Here is a 19505-nt window from a genome sequence, read left to right as displayed (position 1 = left end):
TATGTATTAGCTGAGACTTCAAACCATCTTTGCATCAGTCCTGCAAGCTTATGATCATGCGAGCTTATATCACTCCAAAAATCTATTCCACATAAGAGTCTTGAGATGATTACGTATGAGAGTCTTCATCTATTCAAATCATAAAAATATATATTACGTATGGGTGTCTTAGGAATATTTTGTTTTACATTTTTATTCTAAACATATATGATATGAGGATTGATATCAATATTTGTTTTACATTTTATATATGTTTAAAATTTTTTGGTTTTACATTTTAATTTAGAAAATAAATATGATTAAAATAGAAACTATCTTTTCTTAAATATGAAAAATAAAAGTCATCCATATATATATATATATATATATATTAAATACAAAAATAATTACTATAATGAATTAGCTCATGTTCATAAAATATTGTTCATATAACTTGTGATCTAATTTAAACTCGATCATAAAGTTCATTTATTAAATGACCTAAGAAAACAGTGCTCGCTCATAAAAAAATCGAGTTGAGCCAGCTCATCAACTATAACTCATTTTGACACCTCTATTTATATGGCCCAGAACAACGTTTTAAAATTTATCTATTATTACCTTAATTAATTATGGGTCTTCTCACAAGTATGCAACGAATGATAAACAACAAAGAACCGTCTTCCATCAACAAGTACCTCAAGATCTCACTTAGAATATACATATATACATGTTGTTGTATATTCATAAAGTAAGATCAAGGGGACTCGCCAAGACCGAAATCTTTCTTTTTTTAGTATCATTTTGAACTTCTTTCCTAATGTCTCGACCGAGTTTTGATGAACTCGACGAAGCTAATGAAAGAGACAAACCCTTGATATCTTCATGATCATCAAGTTTTTTTTCTTCATCTTCTAACAAGCAGTCTCCAAGGTTGTTGTGAGTCCGATGTACCTTAAGGGACAAGCTTAGATCCAAATCTTGGACCGACTTGTTGCAATCATCAGACAGTAACAATCTTTTCCTCTTCAAAACATTCTCCGTTTCTTCTGCCACTCTAGGATTTTCCCTTTGATTAGAACTTAAGGTGGTAGCAATATGATCTTGTGGCCCTGATGCGGTCGAATAATTAGGATTGGAGGAGAGGCTTTGTCCCCATGATTTATCTAACGTTTTCGTACCTTCAAGAAAGCTTCGATGAATACTTGGAACTGATTCACCTACTCCATTGCTCGCTTGGGCAGCTTCATGAGAATTGATTCGAAACGAAATAGTTTTATTCTTATCATCAAGAATACTATTACTAACTCCACGAAATCTCTCGCCAGACTGTGAGCTAAACAGTGTGGGTCTTGTTCTTGTACTGTTTCGTGCTGTTAAGCCTCTCCAAGGGCTACGGTAGACCTGGCGTCTACGGTCCGTCCATGAACCGCCATCGTATCTATTGATGATATTCCAAGTTATACACAATGAATTTTAATATATTTATATAGGTAGAAAATTAATAAGCTAAAGATTTTGTAAATACCCTAAACTAGTAGAAGGCCTTTGGTCAAAACTTTGTAGCATTGGAAGTTGGCCAAGGTTGTAAGTGTAACCAGCTCCGTGCTCAAACGAAAATCCTTGATTTCCTGAAATAATAAGAAAATGAAATATGAAGAAATAAACATACTGTCTAATTCATTTATAGGAGTTTAGAATCAATTAAATTCAAGAATCCCTAAACTAAACCATAACCTAAAATAAGTAATTACCTTGATTTGGGTCATCAGTCTTCTTGCTTCTGTACATCTAAGAACAAATAATGAAGGTGGAAAATGAGTTTTAGGAAAAAAATCTGAATAATAAAGATAGATATATAATGCATGTGTATGTTTGCAAAACCTGAAGATGGCTCTTAACATGAGCAATACATAGCCCCTTGACGTTCATCAATTGAAGAACAAGCTTCGGTGTTGCTCCTGCTACAACAAAATCATTCAAAGAAAACTGAATAAATATCAACAAGAAAACCCTATAAATAAATTCTAGATTTCATATATGTAATGATTTTGAATATTGATTCATATATATAACAGAAACCCAACTATCTGGTCCACCAAATTTCTCCACAGCTTGAAGGAAGCGGAGATGGAGCTCAGGTGTCCATCTCAACCTTGGAGTCTTTGAGCGGTTGTACGGCCTCACAGATCCACCATTTTTCTTGATCTGATCATTATTATGATGGTGACTCCCACTCTCTTCCACATAGCTATTGTTCGATGGGATCTGATCTACTGATCTCGCTTCTTCATCCTTGTTCTCATCATCTTTGTTGTCTTCTTTCTTGGTAGTTTCTTTGAAATTGTTAGATGGACAAGTCTTGGAGTTTTCAGAACTTTGGCTGCTTGATCTCATCTTGGTCTCTAGCTTTTTGGCTGTTTTCTTGTATTTGTTTTGGGGTCTGAACCTTTTTGGTCTATCTTTGAGTCTCTGGACAAAGTTCAATCAAAGATCACACACTAACACATATATGTGTTCGGAATTTATGGTGAAGACTTTTGAAGGTTTGTATGTATGACTTTTTGGATGTTTGTATCCATCATTCCTTTTCCCTCTCTGTTCTCTAACTCTACTATATATTGAATAATAAGTATATGAGGGCAGCGGATATACTGAATTCTATTTTAACATATAATTTTCCATAATTATATACATCTTAGGCAAATATAGATCTAGATTTACACCTCATGACAAAAAAAAAACAAATGGTCTTTTTACTTCTAATAAAGATTAGTAACTGTACACTCCAGTCATATACACGAATATTTAAAAATAAAACTTAAGAATTATACTTATTAACTTAATTAATTCCTTCAATTTTTAAGTCTCGTGATAGGGAAGTGAAAAGAAGCTCAAGAGGTGTAGACAGAATTTATCTAAAGATATATTACTGTTTTCATTGTTATGGCATTCAATTGTTTTTCCTGAAGTAGATATCAACTCTGTTGGTAATACCCATTTGAGTGAATCAAATGTGGTTTAAGATGACGTACGCTGTGAGTGAACCAATTGCCATTGAGTATTTGGGTGATCTATGTTTTTTATTATCAGATTTCTATCTACCATAACCGAGTGATCTATGTATTCTTTTGATTTAACACGTCGTCTTCTTGTTCAATTCGAACTAGCTTTTGCAATATAGGAAGAAAGCAACATTAATGAGGCATACACATTAGCTAGATAAATGAAACTTCTTTCATCGTGTTACAACTTACAACTCATAAATTAAATTGACTATAGAAAAGCAAACAAATAAATAAAAGGGAAAGGTTAGGGGGATGGGCTCGTGACTTCAAAGCCAAAGCAGTGAAACATAAAAAGAAGAAACCAAAAGCATTTTTTTTCTGTGTTAAGAGAGAGAGAGAGAGAGAGAGAGAGAGAGAGAGAGAGAGAGAGGGAGAGAGAGAGAGAGAGAGAGAGAGAGAGAGAGAGAGAGAGAGAGAGAGAGAGAGAGAGAGAGAGAGAGAGAGAGAGAGGAAAAGAAAAATATTGCTTGGCTGGGCTGGCTGTCTTCACTGAGAGACACGAGAAGAAAATATTGCTACTTGTTTCTATCACCAACGACAATCACGGATTTGTCTCCATCTCCACTACTCTTACTATTTCATATTATGTATAGTTATCTACACATGCGTCTCTGTCTCTCTCTATACATGCAAAAGGTACATCTCTCTTTTCCATATTTAAACCATTTTTATTATTATTAGGATATATAACATCTTTGAACAAAAAAAGGATATATAACATCATAGTTTAAGCTGATAAATCACATGAATTTTCCGGCCCGTATCACAGAATTGTAAATCAAATGCAAGTAATGTGTCAAAATTCATGAGTGGCAAAAAAATATATACATATTGTCGAAGTCATTTGTCAAATAAATTAGGTATTTGACATTTGCTTCTTTTTTCAATGTCTTTTTGGGAGCCCGATGTCGTCGTTATTAGTTAAGAATTTAGATTGTCGTATTTAGGTTTTATAGTATTTGCAATAGTTATTTACGTGTTAGAATGACGCTCTTCGTATCTACCCTATACAATCCTAGCTACTTCCATCCTCAGACAACCCATGAGCAATCTATACAACCCAACAAATACAAAATGCTTAGGAATATTAGATACGGCTTTAATATAAAGTTATAAACCGTTGAAAACTGACTACTCCACTAATTCTTTTTTTCTTTGATTTACACTAATTCATTTTCCTCGACACAATATGAATCAATATATATATATTATATATATATATATATATATATATATATATATATATATATATATATCTATATAGTAATGTAAGCGTTGACAAAACTCTTCGTGTAGTGTAGCAAACGTATATAGAATCTTACTCAACTTTTCCAATTCTTGAGACCGATTCACTATGTTTTATGAAGAATGTCATTTTGACATTTGACACAAATTTTCCCATGTATTTTTAAAGACTGTGTATGGAATCTTTCAACTTTTCAATTTTTGGAACCAATCATCTTTTGAACCATGTATAGTTTAAACTAATAAAGATCTTCCGAGATTGTTCAAACTGTGGTACACTAGACCGAAGAAAATTGCAGTAGTTTTTTTTTTTTTTTTTTTTTTTGGCTCAACATCAACTTTTCATTTACCAATTGGGGGATTACATGATTTTTAACCACAAGGATTTCAACCACTTTTACATACAAAGTGATTCAGTACCATCAAAAGATCACTAGATTGGATCATAGACTACCGAATTTTATACTTTGATGTAATTAAACCCAGTGAGAACAAGCTCTGTCACAGACAAAGAGCTGTCTCTTCAACCCCTAACATTCTACCACACCAGTGAAAAACATAAGCCCGGATATTAGCTATTCCTAATCAAGATTAACCTAATAAAACCAAGTGCCAGTCACCAAGAGATATGAGTTCAGTACTCGGACCAACACCTCAACACCGAAGCGATGCATTCTTGACCGGAGTAGCTTCACCAGCGACCATGCCTCACTCCATCGCCAGCCAACGGAAACAATCCGTGCTGGGAAAAATAAAAGTCGGGCCTTGGCGGAAGCATCGAAACTGGTACAGTCTTCAAGCTTCCAATGGTGTGGGCTCCACTGTCGACAAGGTGGAGGAACCGCCGCCGACAATGGGAAGCTGAGCCTCACCGCGAACCAGCTATAGAACTCGCTTCATCAGCTGACCACTCTGACAAAACAAGGCTCTGCGTCACGCTGTTCCCGAGAACCGAGAAACATGACCATCTTCAGCTGCCGTCACGTCGATCCTCCGGCCTCTCACTGTCGCAGGAAGGTGAAAACGAGGCGGAAGATGCTCCCCACTGAGTCACGCGCCGCTGCCGAGGAAGAGAAGCCCTAGATCTGGAAAAAGGAAAACCCAGATCTGGTTCTCAATCCAGCCCTAAAAGCCGACCTTTCCACCTCTGTTGCTCCGTAGCCTCGCCGTTTTTCCAAAAAACGTCTATTGAACCCATCTTTGTTCGATTGAAACTCGACGCAGCACCGACAGACTCAGAACAACATGCATATCGGCCATGGAGAAGTCAAACAGAAGAAAGGAAAGGCAAAAGGAAAAGGAGGAAGGGTTGAGAAGGACGACCTCCGGTACCGGCGAGCGCCGGACCGGAGTTAGGGTTTCAAGCTTTTAGTGGAGAGAGTTGAGAGAGAGAGAGTTCTTTTTCTAACACAGAGTAACAATATATAAATTGCAGTAGTTTATACAGCATTTTACTTTAAATAATGTGTGTCAATACATATTATTTATAATCAAACGATGTGTGAACGGGAAATATTTTATGGGAAAGAATAAGTTGGAGGAGAGGAATATAATACTATATGGGATTTGTACGTATTATGCATGGGTTTGCATGAAACAGCCACTGCAGCTAAGTAATCAATCAGTATGGCCCAATAGTTTAGGTATTGAAACCACAATTTCACAGCTTCGAATGGTAACATCCGTCCCGCACCGCACCGCAGTTAACAGTAACAAAAATCTCTATATATACTATATATCTATACGTTTTTATAACTGTCAGAACCACACTGCAGTCAAACCGCTTATCCCGCATTGTTCAATCCGCTGTTACCATTCGGAGCCAATATATTTATTCTTAGTCATCATTGTATCGTCTTTTGGTCTGGCATTATTATATTAGCAGGAGGACAAAAGTCGTTTTGAATTTATTTAATAATAGAAACGAATAAAGTTTGGACCTCGTCTCGGGAGAGGGCAATTTCGTGGAATGTAGGTTGCTTGTCGAATTTAAAAGATGAGAATTTCAATTCATGTATTCGATGCGTATAAATATAATTTCAAATTTTTTTGGGAGTATTAACTCAATTCAAATAGACACATGGAGAGCAAGTTGTTATTTTCGTAATAATATATATAGTTTTTTCTTTTTGTTCTCGACGGATGTTTCAAATTCACCGAATAGTAAAGTTATATGAGAGATTTATTTATCAGAAAACATTGTCTTTATATTTTTCCCACTACAATCATTTACTTAATTTTTCATTCAAATTATAGGCTATCTATCGAAATGATCATTATGATTTTTTTCCGATAAGTCCTATCGGCTGATCCACTCAATTCTGGGAAAAACGCACTTAGTGTTACAAAATGGACTAATTCAAAAATGTATCACACTGCCTGACCCAAGTTTGTAATACCTTCAAACTAATGTTAGGAGGTGGACCAGTCATCTGTTATGGCCCACCATGTAAACCATTTGAGCCAAAGCCTAAACCTAGACTGCCCAAATAATGATAAATCTTTATGATTTATATGACCCATAAGGAAACACTGATTTCATTAGTGAAAATATGAAATTATTTCGGAAGTGTTTGCCGTAGAAAAATCCTTGATCTGGAGATCAGCGAGTGTTTTTTTTTTCTTCTTCTAAAAACAAAATATAAATATTATATTTTTTTCATATAGAAAAGAGTAGAAAAGCTTAAAGAGGGCTTACCCTTTTTTTTTGTTAACATGAACAATTTGCTTTTCTTTTTGAGATTTTAGGCTTTGTCTATATATATTTAACTGAGTTTGAAAAAATGGGTATCCCATGACTGCCTACAGCTAATGGACTTTCCATGCCCGTTCTCTCAGTCTCTCAACTTTATCCTGTCCGACGGTCAGTACGTTAATTTTTCTAAAAATTCGAATTATTGTTTATTGATTCTGCAATCATCACACCACATGACATTTCCCTGTGTTTTAGTCTCACGCACGAAATCGCGAATCACATCGCGTAAGTCACTCATCCTTTTAGGACTCCAACCCAAACACTCTTAACTATGGAGTTTTAGACGGATGTGTACCCGAAAAGATAAGTGCACTTTGCTGAAACAAGTAGCCAAATCAATCCCCTTAAACTTTTCCTTTTACCATTTATCAGGATGTTACAATTCACTCCCTTTTAAAAAATGTAAATCTCCTCATTGCACTCTAAAATCGTTATCCATGTTAGTATGAGCCCTCACTGACTCCGCACTGGATTCTGCCATCGAAACCAAAATTTTGTGAACCGAAAAGCATTAGATCGAATATGAATACAAATGATCGAGTTTTCTTAAAGACTAATATGTCTGAATCTCCACTTTAGATTAAAATAAAATTATTTGAAAGAAGGAATGTCATAGTAAAATTAGAAAAGAAAATAATTTCATATCTCCTTTAGTTCTTTTAAGGGAAGAAAAGATACATGTATTTTTTTTTCTTTAGTTTACCATCAAACATTGGTAAATAAATTTTTTGATTTTAATAATTAAACGCTTTTACTTTAAATCTACCGGAGATGTCATAGCTCCGTCTCCGATAGTCCGATGTATCGGAAAACAAGAGGAACACCTAACAAGACCTTCCACACTGCAAACCGTACAATTTACAAATCCAGTTTCCTCCAAGAAGATCTTGTGGCTACCATTACATCTCTCGCAAACAACGAACCTCCATCCTCCGCATAACTCACAGTTCTCACTGAATCTTCCATCCGACGGTGGTAGTTCTCCGATCATCTTCCTCAGCTCGCCGCTCTCATTTAACTTCTTGATCTCCTCCGCCCCTCCAATGTATCTCCCACCGATGAAAACCTTAGGCAACTCCACGTTCTTGGTCCCGAATATCGCATGCAGCTCGTCGTGAAACCTTGAGTCCATCGTTAAGTCTCGCTCGTCGATTGGGATGCGGAGCCTGTGGAGGATGGCTCGGACGGCTCTGCACTCCTCGAATGTTTTGCGTACGATACGAAGGCTGGTGTAGTAGAGAACCACGCCTCCGTGGTCGGTGGAGAAGAGCGTCTTTGTCGTCAGACGGGGAGTTCTTGAGGTGCAACGGTCGATCTTGGGGTTCCTTGGCTGGTGAAGGACTTGAAGTTCTGGCGAGGGAACGTCGTTGTCGTAGAGAAATAGGTTGTGAACGTCTTTGAAAGATGAGCATGAGAAACGTCTCGACGACCATTTCGGCGTGTCGGGAGCGACTTCATGAGGCCTTTTTCGTAGTTGGAACCAGTTCCAGAACATGATGGTTGATATGGCAAATCAAATGCATGCAGAGAAGGTGAATAAATAAAGAGTTATTCTGCGGATGTGAGTTATTGAAGTAGTAGATAAGGATTGACATCATAGTAAAGTTAAGAATATATATCTTACCGAAAATGGCTTATACATTCCTAGTTTGTTTTGATATTAAGTTGACTTAGCATTTTTGGCAATGGGTATTTTCAACTTTATTCAAAATTAATAAAAATTTTGCACAAACAGTTTCATTAAGAATAAATCAAGAGTACCTTGTCAATAGACAAAATTTTCCAACAACAAATTATTACATAAACAGATATATGCACATGAAAAAGTGAATGTGACGATGATTTTATATGATAAAAACTTATTCGCTAATACATAACTAAATACGTTATTTTCTTTTTCTGTATTTGGTCTTTCTCGGCAAATTGTGTACTTTTTTTTAGAAGATATTTTCTTTTTTTCAAAATTAATATTCTTTATTTACAAAATTAGTACTGAGTCATGGTAAGCTTAGTATAATATTTAAACATTGAATCTGAGCTTCATTTTTTTTAAAACATAGTAACATCTTTGTCTAATAAAAACCCGCAAAAGCTAGCGACACCATAACCAACATCCAATACAACCCTTATAGTTCTTCTCCTCAACGAGCTAAGAGCATGTTCATACCATATCTGCACATCAAAAAAATATCAACTAAAGAAATGTTCCAATAGCATAAGATCCTACTTATTTCATGTGAATCAATATAATTTCTTCTCTTGGTAATACAAATAAGTTTGTTCGTAAACCTAAGGTTGCAACTTGATTGGTAAATTTAAAAATAAAATGATGTGGAAGGATTTATTTTACTAGTTTCATTTTTTTTATCATTTACTTTGAATGAAATAAAATAATTATTTCATCGATTCCATATAACCATTCTAAAAATTTAAAAGAAAAATATTTTTAAATATTCCTCTACAATTTTGATTTAGAATATATATGATTAATATTTTTGTTTTAACCAAACTCATTTTATTTCATTCATTTTTATTCCATTAATTTTATTCCATGGTTACCATTTACAATCCTAAACTTTGAATCTATCAGACTGAACCAATGTTTGTTTCATTTCCTTTCACAGAAACTTCCATAGTTAAACTGGAGATATACTCAAATGGGTTAATGCATGACTCAACTAAATAACCTATCTCAGATCAAGCAGATCAAAAGCTATGGAAGTTTAGTTTATCACTACAAGAAAACACAAAATTAGCGATGAAATGTAACGAGGAAAATAAGTCCTCGTAAATGTACGTATTATTTACGAGAACCTTATGAGGAAAAGCTAAATCAACGTAATTTCGTCGTAAAATAACGACAAAAAAAATTGTCGTAAAAACGACACAGTTTAACGTGGTTTTAACAAGCAAACAACATTTCGTCGTAAAGTATACGTAAATATAACGAAGAAATTACGACGAAATATTTTACGTTTATTTCGCGTCGAAATTTATGATTAATTAATTTTAACGTTCTCTTTATTTTTGCAGGTTGATTATAACGATATAGATTACCCAAATGGTTTCATGAATTAATTCAAGGTCCAATTGCAAAGTTCACCACATCAACTATGTATTTCACACAAGGCTTTACTTTTCATACATATAAGTATGGTAGACATCGGGCGACATGTAATATGGAATACGTGTGAAAGGCGAAACATATTTCTACGGGACTTGCAGGAGATTATTGAAGTGGAATTCCCAAGGTTATTGAAGCTGAAATGTGTCATCTTCAAATGTGACTGGTTTGACCCCGTCGTCAACCGAGGTATTCGATTTAATAAATTCAGTGTAGTTGATGTCAATGATGGACGAATGTACAACAAAGTCGAGCCTTTCATATTTGCTTAGCAAACAAACCAAGTCATCTTCCTTCCATACCTTTGGATGAGAGAATCATGAATCAATTAGTTTGCCGTTGTCAAAATTACACCTCGTAGACAAATAATCGGTGGAGAAGAACAACCATTACAAGAAAAACACTTCAATGAAGTCGAGGAACTTGAACAACAAATTGATGACATCCTTCTTATTGATAAGCACACCCCTCTCATTCTAAACTTGCACCAAAAAAAAACTAATCCGTAGTTTAAAAAAAACCTGAAGGCAGTGCACGGTCACTAGAACATTTATGATCAGTTTCAAATGCTATTTGGAATTTATAAGTATTGTTCTAGTGCCCATGTCTTCCTTCAGTTTTCTTTTTGTAAATTGAAACACTTTTCGTCGTAAAATCGTCGTAAATTAAAACACGGACCTTGCTAATTCATCGTAAAAAAAACACGGGTCTTGTTATTTGCTCGTAACATTACAAAGATTTTATGATGAAATTGAAAATACGAGCCTTGTTATTTCCTCGCAACAAAAACACAGGACTTGTTATTTCCTCACAACAAAAATACGGGCCTTGTTATTTTCTCGTTAATTTACGAGGACTTTACGAGTACAACTACTCCTATAAATAAGCACATCCCTCCCATTCTAAACTTTCACAAAAAAAAACTAAACAATAATTTGAAAAAACCTGAAGGGCGTGCACTGTCACTAGGACAGTTCTGATCAGTTTCAAATGCTATTTGGGATTGATAAGACTGTTCTAGTGTTGGTGCCTTCCTTCAGGTTTTTTTTTGTAAATTGAAACACTTTTCGTCGTAAAATCGTCGTAGATTAAAACACAGACCTTGCTAATTCGTCATTAGAAAACACGGGGCTTGCTAATTCCTCGTAAATTTACGTGGACTTTACGACAAAAATTAAAAAAAAAATTCATCGTAAAAAAAACACGGGCCTTGCTAATTCGTCGTAAAATAAAACGCGGGCCTTGCTAATTCCTCGTAAATTTACGTGGGCTTTATGACGAAAATTAAAAAAGAAAAACTTTTCATTGTCAAATCGCTGTAAACAAAAACATGGGCCTTGCTAATTCGTCGTAAAATAAAACGTGGGCCTTGCTAATTCGTCGTAAAGTTAAGAGGATTTTATGATAAAATGTAAGTCTGTATATATACCCGAACCGAACACTTTCTCATTTCATAGTCATTTCCTCTCCTTCTCCTAGAAAGGTATTCCTCTCTACTTCCTCTCTAATTTAGCCTAGGTGGTTGGTTTAACGAAATTAGTGTTGATTAGGTGGTTAGTGCAAGAAATAATTTGTAGATAGGTTTATGAAATTTGTTGATAATATAAGAAAATGATTTTTAAACGTTAATCAGTAATCCCGTTCCAGAGTCACCCCGCACACAAGAAGATGAGGAAGAAGTATAATGGAGGAGTCTGGATCTCTTTGAGGAAATGCATAACAACAACAACAACAACCCTTAGTTTTTTTTCCATCTTTTTATTGTATTATATTAAATTTGAAACTTAAATATTTATAAAATATTTTCATATGGATTTATTATTTATGTTTTTAATATTTTTGGAAATAATTCAAAAATATTTTTATTTTATTATATTTTTTTGTAAAAAATACAGAATCGAAGCAAATTCATAACTAAATTACGTCAACTTAACGAGAAAATTGAATAAATATTACCGATGAATTTACTACGAAAGGCACAGAGATTCGTCGTTAACATTACGTGTAAACAACGACGAAATTTAGCGTCCACTTTACGATAAAATGTTTATGTGTACTTTACGAGAAAATATATTACGTGTAGTTTACGAGGAAACTGTTTACGTATATTTTAGGAGGAAAGTGTTTACGTGTCTTTTACGACGAATGTACTTATACCACTTTACGACGAATTAACTACGAAATCAGTCGTCGTTATTTATGCGTTTTCTTGTAGTGTATTTTACCAAACATGTATTCAAATATTGGTAAATAAAAATTTTGGTTTTAATAATTAAACGCTTTTACTTTAAATCTACCGGAGATATCATAGTTCAGTCTCCGATAGTCGGATCTGTAGGAAAACAAGACGAACACCTAACAAGACCTTCCACACTGCAAATCGTACAATTTACAAATCCAGTTTCCTCCAAGAAGATCTTGTGGCTACCATTACATCTCTCGCAAACAACGAACCTCCATCCTCCGCATAACTCACAGTTCTCACTGAATCTTCCATCCGACGGTGGTAGTTCTCCGACCATCTTCCTCAGCTCGCCGCTCTCATTTAACTTCTTGATCTCCTCCGCCTCTCCTATGTATTTCCCACCGATGAAAACCTTAGGCAACTCCACGTTCTTGGTCCCGAATATCGCATGCAGCTCGTCGTGAAACCTTGGGTCCATCGTTAAGTCTCGCTCGTCGATAGGGATGCGGAGCCTTTGGAGGATGGCTCGGACGGCTCTGCACTCCTCGAATGTTTTGCGTACGATACGAAGGCTCGTGTAGTAAAGAACCACGCCTCCGTGGTCGGTGGAGAAGAGCGTCTTTGCCGTCATAGGGGTAGTTCTTGAGGTGCAACGGTCGATCTTGGGGCTCCTTGGCTGGTGAAGGACTTGAAGTTCTGGCGAGGGAACGTCGTCGTCATAGAGAAAGTTGTGAACGTCTTTGAAAGATGAGCATGAGAAACGTCTCGACGACCATTTCGGCGTGTCGGGAGCGACTTCTTGACGCCTTTTTCGTAGTTGGAACCAGTTCCAGAGCATGATGGTTGATATGGCAAATCAAATGCATGCAGAGAAGGTGAATAAATAAAGAGTTATTCTGCGGATGTGAGTTATTGAAGTAGTAGATAAGGATTGACATCATAGTAAAAGTTAAGAATATATATCTTACCGAAAATGGCTTATACATTCCTAGTTTGTTTTTATATTAAGTTGACTTAACATTTTTGGCAATGAGTATTTTCAACTTTATTCAAAATTAATAAAAATAATTTCCGCAAACAATTTCATTAAGAATAAATCAAGAGTACATAAATTTTCCCAACAACAAATTATTACATAAACAGATATATGCATAAAAAATGAATTTGACGATATTTTATACGATAAACCTTATTCGCTAATACATAACTAAATACATTATTTTCCTTTTCTATATTCGTTCTTTATCGGAAAATTGTGTACTTTTCTAGGTAGAATTTATTTTGTTTTTCAAAATTGATAATTTTTTATTTACAAATTGAATCTGAGCTTAGATAATATCCTTCGTTGGTCATTTGTTTTGAGGCATAAATTTAATATTTAAAAATTGAATGTGAGCTTCATTTTTTTTTAACAACATAGTGACATCTTTGTCTAATAAAAACCAGCCAAAGCTAGCAACACCACAACCAACATCCAATACAACCTTTATAGTTCTTTTACTCAACAAGCTTTGGGGTTAGGAACATTTTAATAGCATATCTGCACATAAAAGAAAGATCAACTAAAGTAATGTTCCTATAGCATAAGATCCTACTTATTTCATGTGAATCAATATAACTTCTTCTCTTGGTAATACAAGTAAGTTTGTTCATAAACCTAAAGTTGCAACTTAATTGTTAAATTTGAGAATAAAATGATGTGAAACGATTTATTTTATTAATTTTCATAACTTTTTATCGTATACTTTGAATGGAATAAAATACCTATTTCATCGACTCCAAAACCATTCCAAAAATAAAAAAAATAAAAAACATTCTTAAATATTTCTCTACAATTTTGATTTGGAATATATGGAATGAATATATTTTCTTTTTAACCAATTTCATTTTATTCCAATAATTTTATTTCATGGTTACCATTTACAGTCCTAAACTTTGAATCTATGAGACTGTAAACAAATCTTTCATTTCTTTTCATAGAAACTTCCTTAGTTAAACTGGAGATACACTCAAAAGTCAAAGGGGGTTAGTGCATGACTAAACTAAACTTCCATAGTTAAACTGAAGATATACTCAAATGCTTGAACTTTTCAATATCTTATATATTAAAATAGAAGTCATGACTTATTTCATGTGTGATTTTTTTAATTTGGCTCATCACTTAGAAATCTTATTAAATGTATTTTATTAAGAATAATAATACATAGAATATTTAAAATACTTTAAATATAATATCTTTTGATATCTTTTCATTTTAAATATAAATATATTTAAAATTCTAACAAATCTGTTTTAAAAGATTTTTACAAGATTTTCATTTTTTCAAAATTATATTTAAATATTTTCACTAATTGCATAATTAGTTTGAAATATTATTATACATTAATATATTCAGTTATCATTTATAAAATGAAAAATAAAAAAAATCTATGATATTTTATCTATTATATAATCATAACCAATCATATTAAAAGAAAATTATTATATTGAGATAAATATAATAAAATTTTATTAAAATTTTAAATTTATATATTTTATATATTTTATTTTCGTAAGTATAAAATATTTGTGTTCAAAAAGAAAATCTAATACGTTTGTAAGATGAGTTAACATTAGCAAACTATATAATACATGTATAAAAGTTAACATATATTTCTTTAAAGCTAATAATATTAAATCTTTGTAACTACTTTAATCATAATATCTTTTCATTTTAAATATAGCATATATTTATATATTATATTTTAAAAATTATTATAAATCTTTGTAAAAATATTTTAACAATAACTTAACGTATTTTAATTTATCGTTTATATAATAAAAAATAAATAAATTATATCATATTTTATCTACTTTGTAGTCATGATCATGTTAAAATACAAATTATTATACTAAAATAAATATGATAAAAGTATATTCAATTGATAAATTTATAAATTTTATTTTCATACATATAAAATATTTTTTGTCACATAAAAATATAAACTATTTATTTTAAAATTAGCAAACTATATAATACATGTCTAAAAATTATATCTTAGACTTTTGTATATACAATAATATATTATCTAAAATGAATAAGCATAAAAATAGTGGTAAAAAAAATCTAGCTTTGAAAGACGGATCATAATTTAGCAAAAATTAAATATAAAATAATTTTCAAATATATTTTCTCATGAATATATTAATTTGCTTAATAACTAAATGCAAATACAATAAGATAACTATATAATAAAACATGACAAATACATACGGTTTTAAACAATAGGTTAATTATAACATGTAAATTATTAAATTATTGTATTTGAAATAATTATATAAACATTTAAGTATATGATTAACGTTAAAATATATACCACTTATGTTCTAAAACAATAATTTATTTATAGAAAAGTGAAAACAAACATCCACGATCAAAATCTAATATAATCATTAACAATTGAAGAAATGTTTCAATAGCCTAAGATCATGCAATTACTCAAATTATAGAACTAATATAACTTCTTCTATAATACACTTGAGATGGCCAGCTTTAACCTTGGAATCTCAGCCCCTGAAAACGGATCTCAGTCCATGGTTTACTTTCAACACTAAACTAAACCATCCACTTTAATTTCACCCATGCTTACAGCATATGAAAAAATCGGATTTAGGCCACAATTACAATAATTTCAAAGGTCATATGTTCCAATGCAAAAATAAATCAATCTTTATAAAATTGTCATGAATGTAAATGATTGATATGTAACCCCCTCAAGCGGGTAACTCTCGGATGTTTTTTCTACTTTTAAAGCAAAATATACTCAAGACTGTCAGAACAACAAATAGAAAGAAAATTAGTTGGAAAACCAGGCAAATCCCTACTCAATGATTCCGGCGCCACCGTCGATATCAACGTCGCCCATCCCTGTGTCCTCTTCTTCCTCTCCACTCTCTTCATCGCCGCTAATTTCTTCATTGTCCATTCTTAGCTTAGCCATGTGTTCTGTCAGCATCTTATCATCTCTTTCACTCACCTGTCATAACATAGATTAAAAAAATATTAAACCTCTACAAATAAAGGAGAGCTAGTTCTTGTAACATGCAACTTGGGATGGTTCAACAGTAAAGAAGAAGATACTCACGGCTCTAGGTGCCTCCTTAACGACAAGCTTGCCTTTGTGTTTCTCAATTGTCTCAGTGCAAGCTACTATGGCCTCGTCTAGAATTTTAATCCCTTGGTCCTGTTAATTATTGTTATAGAGAGTCTGAAACGATTAGGAACAATGGGACAAAACCATAAGCATTTACACAAAGACATAATTGCTTTATTGAGTTGCAATGACATGTTCTGGGACAACATAAGCATCTGACTGCGTTTTCTTAAGCGGATAACCTCTTAATAACAAGGAGAGGATAAATGGCTAATCATGTTCAAGACCGAAGATTGACTAACCTTGTCAAGAGTATGAGTAGTAAGGACATACAGAGGTGGAGCAACCAATTTAATCTTAACAGGACAGTCGTCGTTTCCAGCAGCTTCAGCCTTTCTCATGGCCTCCTGAAATAGCATGTACATGTGAGAAAACCATGACGAGATCACTGATATGTTATAAATGATCCAATATGGGTTTTACGACCTTGATGTGAACAACTCCGTCAAACTGAAAACATTTCAACTCGATATCAGCACGGATTTTCATTGGTTGTGGAGTCATTCTCCTCCTAATGTTCTTCACAAGTGCTTCTTTCACTTCTTCCGTAACAGCAGGTACAACTCTAGTAACCTACAAAGAAGAAGTCTCCTAAGACAAGCACCCAAGGAAGTTTGTACCAACAGCTAAAACAAAACCATAGAACCAAACTATACCTCCTGCCCGTCAGGCCCAACTTCTTTGATCTCACGGGTGAGGGAACCCAACACTGAATCAGGATCAGTCACTAAGACCTTGAAGGCCTGAACAGAAACAAAAACAAACTTTAGTCATAAATATCTACACGTATACAATGGAGCTCTATTCACAAAGTCTTACCTCAAAAGCATGCCCATACTTTCGGTACAAAGGCCAACCAATGTTCACATACAAGTCCTGCCATAGCAAAACTCAAATCAATGTACAATCAAACATGACAACAGCAAACTATGATAGCTGCATATGAAGAGATTCTAATCACTATAACATATAACAGTTTCAAGTCTCAGTATCACCAAACAAAGGTCGCTCCTTCACACAATATAACAGTCTCAAGCCTCAGCATCACCACAAAGGTAGCTACTATAGGCTACACAACAGTTAAAAGACTCGGCATCACCACACAATGGTAGCTCCTTTACACTATATAACAGTTTCAAGCCTCAGAATCACCACACAAAGGTAGCTACTATATAACAGTTCCAAGCCTCAACATCACCACACAAAGGTGGCTAGTTTACACTATATAACACTATAACGGTCTCAAGCCCACAGAGGTAACTACTTTACACAGTATAACAGTTTCAAGTCTCAGCATCACCACACAAAGGTACCTTAGATGCATAACTTGCACAATCAAATTATCACCATTCACCACACAAACGTAGCTACTTTACACAATATAACAGTTTCAAGTCTCAGCATCACACACAAAGGTAGCTCCTTTACACTATATAACAGTCTCAAGCCCACAGAGGTAACTACTTTACACAGCATAACAGTTTCAAGTCTCAGCATCACCACACAAAGGTACCTACTTTACATTACATGCATAATCAATATCACTAAAGATTCAATCTTTATGTACCTCCAAGTCAAGAGAAAGAGTCTCAGCAACATGGCGCATGATAGAATGAACGAGCTTGCTCTTGTTATACCTCTCCTCGCAAGTCTGAATATCCTCCTCGCTAACCCTGCGTTTGCTCAGATCAATGTACCCCCTCTCCTTGTCGACACGCAGGACCATGACGGGCTCGATTTTCCCGACCTTGATCAAGCTGCTGACGCTCCGGATCCGGCGGCGGGAGAGCTCGGAGAAGAGGATCATGCCTTCGGTGTTGTTGTACTCGAGGAGCGACACGTAGGCTCCCATGTCGGCGATGGATTTGACCTGGATCATCACCGCCATGTCTACCTCCGGGTACTTGGCTTCGTACATGCGGCACTCTAGGTTCGGTGTCGCCATGGTTAAGCGAATTTGGATTAGACGGCGGAGAGATTTTTAGGGTTTTTAAGCGACGGAGTGATCTGGCAGATTCTTTGGGATATAGTTCAGGGAACAGAGAGACGAGGAAGAAAAAGCGAAGACGGCGCCGTTTTGGAGAATTAGGGGGAACTCATTAGGTTTTAACTGGGCCAAAAGTTTGACGGCCCATAATGTTAAGTTTGGATCAGACTTTTTGTTTGGTTATCAATAGGCCTGCAGATTTTCTTGTTTTTTTTTTTTAACGACTAAAATTTGTTAATTAGATCGTAACGTACAGAATTATGAAAATACAAAAAATAACTTGGTTATACTAATGTGGAAAATAATATAACACATGAAATAGCTGATGATTCTCTTTGAGAATTCTTTATTATTAGAGTATCAACTCTATTAATCTTTCTTGCGAATTTTAAAGTTTTGTCGCATTATAAACACTAATTCTCTTTGTTGTATTACATTGATTTTATTCCAATTCCAATTTAAATATAAATATATTTTTTGGTTTGGAATCTACTTTTTTTATTCTACCGTAAGAACTAAACATTGAAAAGACTATTTTTCAACGATTATAAGAATATCACTATACAACAAAGAGATTATGCCTTATGATTTGTGTTGACATCTCTTCCATGATGTAATCTATGATTTCGGTAGTATATTTTGATACCAAATATATTGTATCAAAATATAAATACTTAAAAGTTCACCTGGCAACTTCAATCTTCTTCTTTTTTATTTATTTTTAACATAATTCAGATATAATTTTGAAAAGTTAAGAATTTTAAATAGGTTTCAGTTTGGTTTAATAATAAAGATATCAGTGGAAACTGGTAACAATTTGATTATTTCGGTTACAGTCTGGTTCGTTTTGTTTTGATAATTTTCACTAACTTTTATAACTTTTAAAATATTTAAAAAATATTAAATGTTTCTAAGACAGTAAAAAATCTGATGTTAGACCATAAAATCATTTCAACGGAGTCAAGTCGA

General features: G+C 33.9%; 4 protein-coding genes across 6 annotated transcripts; all 4 read right to left on the bottom strand.

The window, feature by feature from the left end:
- Nucleotides 1-451: 451 nt before the first annotated feature.
- On the bottom strand, nt 452-3397 carry LOC103866965. Of its 3 annotated transcripts, XM_009144984.3 has the most exons (6): nt 2067-3397; nt 1864-1943; nt 1734-1770; nt 1508-1610; nt 1161-1420; nt 452-1091 (listed from the first exon to the last, which is right to left on the bottom strand). In XM_009144984.3, the coding sequence occupies exons 1-6, from the start codon at nt 2374-2376 to the stop codon at nt 724-726; spliced, it is 1158 nt and encodes a 385-aa protein (XP_009143232.1). In that variant the 5' UTR covers nt 2377-3397; the 3' UTR covers nt 452-723. The 3 variants fall into 3 exon arrangements, with proteins under 3 accessions (XP_009143232.1, XP_009143230.1, XP_009143231.1); XM_009144982.3 differs by having other exon boundaries at nt 452-1420; nt 2067-3389; XM_009144983.3 differs by having other exon boundaries at nt 452-1420; nt 1864-1940; nt 2067-3386.
- Nucleotides 3398-7798: 4401 nt separating this feature from the next.
- On the bottom strand, nt 7799-8542 carry LOC103866963 (uncharacterized protein At5g39865-like). The gene has a single exon (XM_009144981.2). It carries the CDS (start codon nt 8540-8542, stop codon nt 7799-7801), a length of 744 nt encoding a protein of 247 aa, XP_009143229.2.
- Nucleotides 8543-12483: 3941 nt separating this feature from the next.
- On the bottom strand, nt 12484-13194 carry LOC103866962 (uncharacterized protein At5g39865-like). Its single transcript, XM_009144980.3, has one exon. It carries the CDS (start codon nt 13192-13194, stop codon nt 12484-12486), a length of 711 nt encoding a protein of 236 aa, XP_009143228.3.
- A 2828-nt stretch (nt 13195-16022) lies between these two features.
- LOC103866961 (eukaryotic translation initiation factor 2 subunit alpha homolog) lies at nt 16023-18598 on the bottom strand. Its single transcript, XM_009144979.3, has 7 exons — nt 18117-18598; nt 17369-17425; nt 17206-17292; nt 16976-17122; nt 16792-16896; nt 16481-16579; nt 16023-16372 (listed from the first exon to the last, which is right to left on the bottom strand). Exons 1-7 carry the CDS (start codon nt 18492-18494, stop codon nt 16217-16219), a joined length of 1029 nt encoding a protein of 342 aa, XP_009143227.1. The 5' UTR covers nt 18495-18598; the 3' UTR covers nt 16023-16216.
- Nucleotides 18599-19505: the final 907 nt, after the last annotated feature.

Source organism: Brassica rapa, chromosome A05, assembly GCF_000309985.2.
Source record: "Brassica rapa cultivar Chiifu-401-42 chromosome A05, CAAS_Brap_v3.01, whole genome shotgun sequence".
NCBI classification, from domain to species: domain Eukaryota; kingdom Viridiplantae; phylum Streptophyta; class Magnoliopsida; order Brassicales; family Brassicaceae; genus Brassica; species Brassica rapa.
Note: the sequence above shows the minus strand (reverse complement) of the source record. Positions and strands in the feature narration are given on the sequence as shown.

Coding starts and splice junctions, on each gene's coding strand:
- LOC103866965 (XM_009144982.3), bottom strand. CDS start 2,376: ATGAGATCAAGCAGCCAAAGTTCTGAAAACTCCAAGACTTGTCCATCT. Junction 1,771..1,863: donor ATGTTAAGAGCCATCTTCAG/GTTTTGCAAACA, acceptor ATTTGTTCTTAG/ATGTACAGAAGCAAGAAGAC. Junction 1,421..1,507: donor AGGCCTTCTACTAGTTTAGG/GTATTTACAAAA, acceptor TATCATCAATAG/ATACGATGGCGGTTCATGGA.
- LOC103866963 (XM_009144981.2), bottom strand. CDS start 8,542: ATGTTCTGGAACTGGTTCCAACTACGAAAAAGGCCTCATGAAGTCGCT.
- LOC103866962 (XM_009144980.3), bottom strand. CDS start 13,194: ATGCTCTGGAACTGGTTCCAACTACGAAAAAGGCGTCAAGAAGTCGCT.
- LOC103866961 (XM_009144979.3), bottom strand. CDS start 18,494: ATGGCGACACCGAACCTAGAGTGCCGCATGTACGAAGCCAAGTACCCG. Junction 16,580..16,791: donor CTACTCATACTCTTGACAAG/GTTAGTCAATCT, acceptor AATAATTAACAG/GACCAAGGGATTAAAATTCT. Junction 16,373..16,480: donor TTAAGGAGGCACCTAGAGCC/GTGAGTATCTTC, acceptor ATGTTATGACAG/GTGAGTGAAAGAGATGATAA.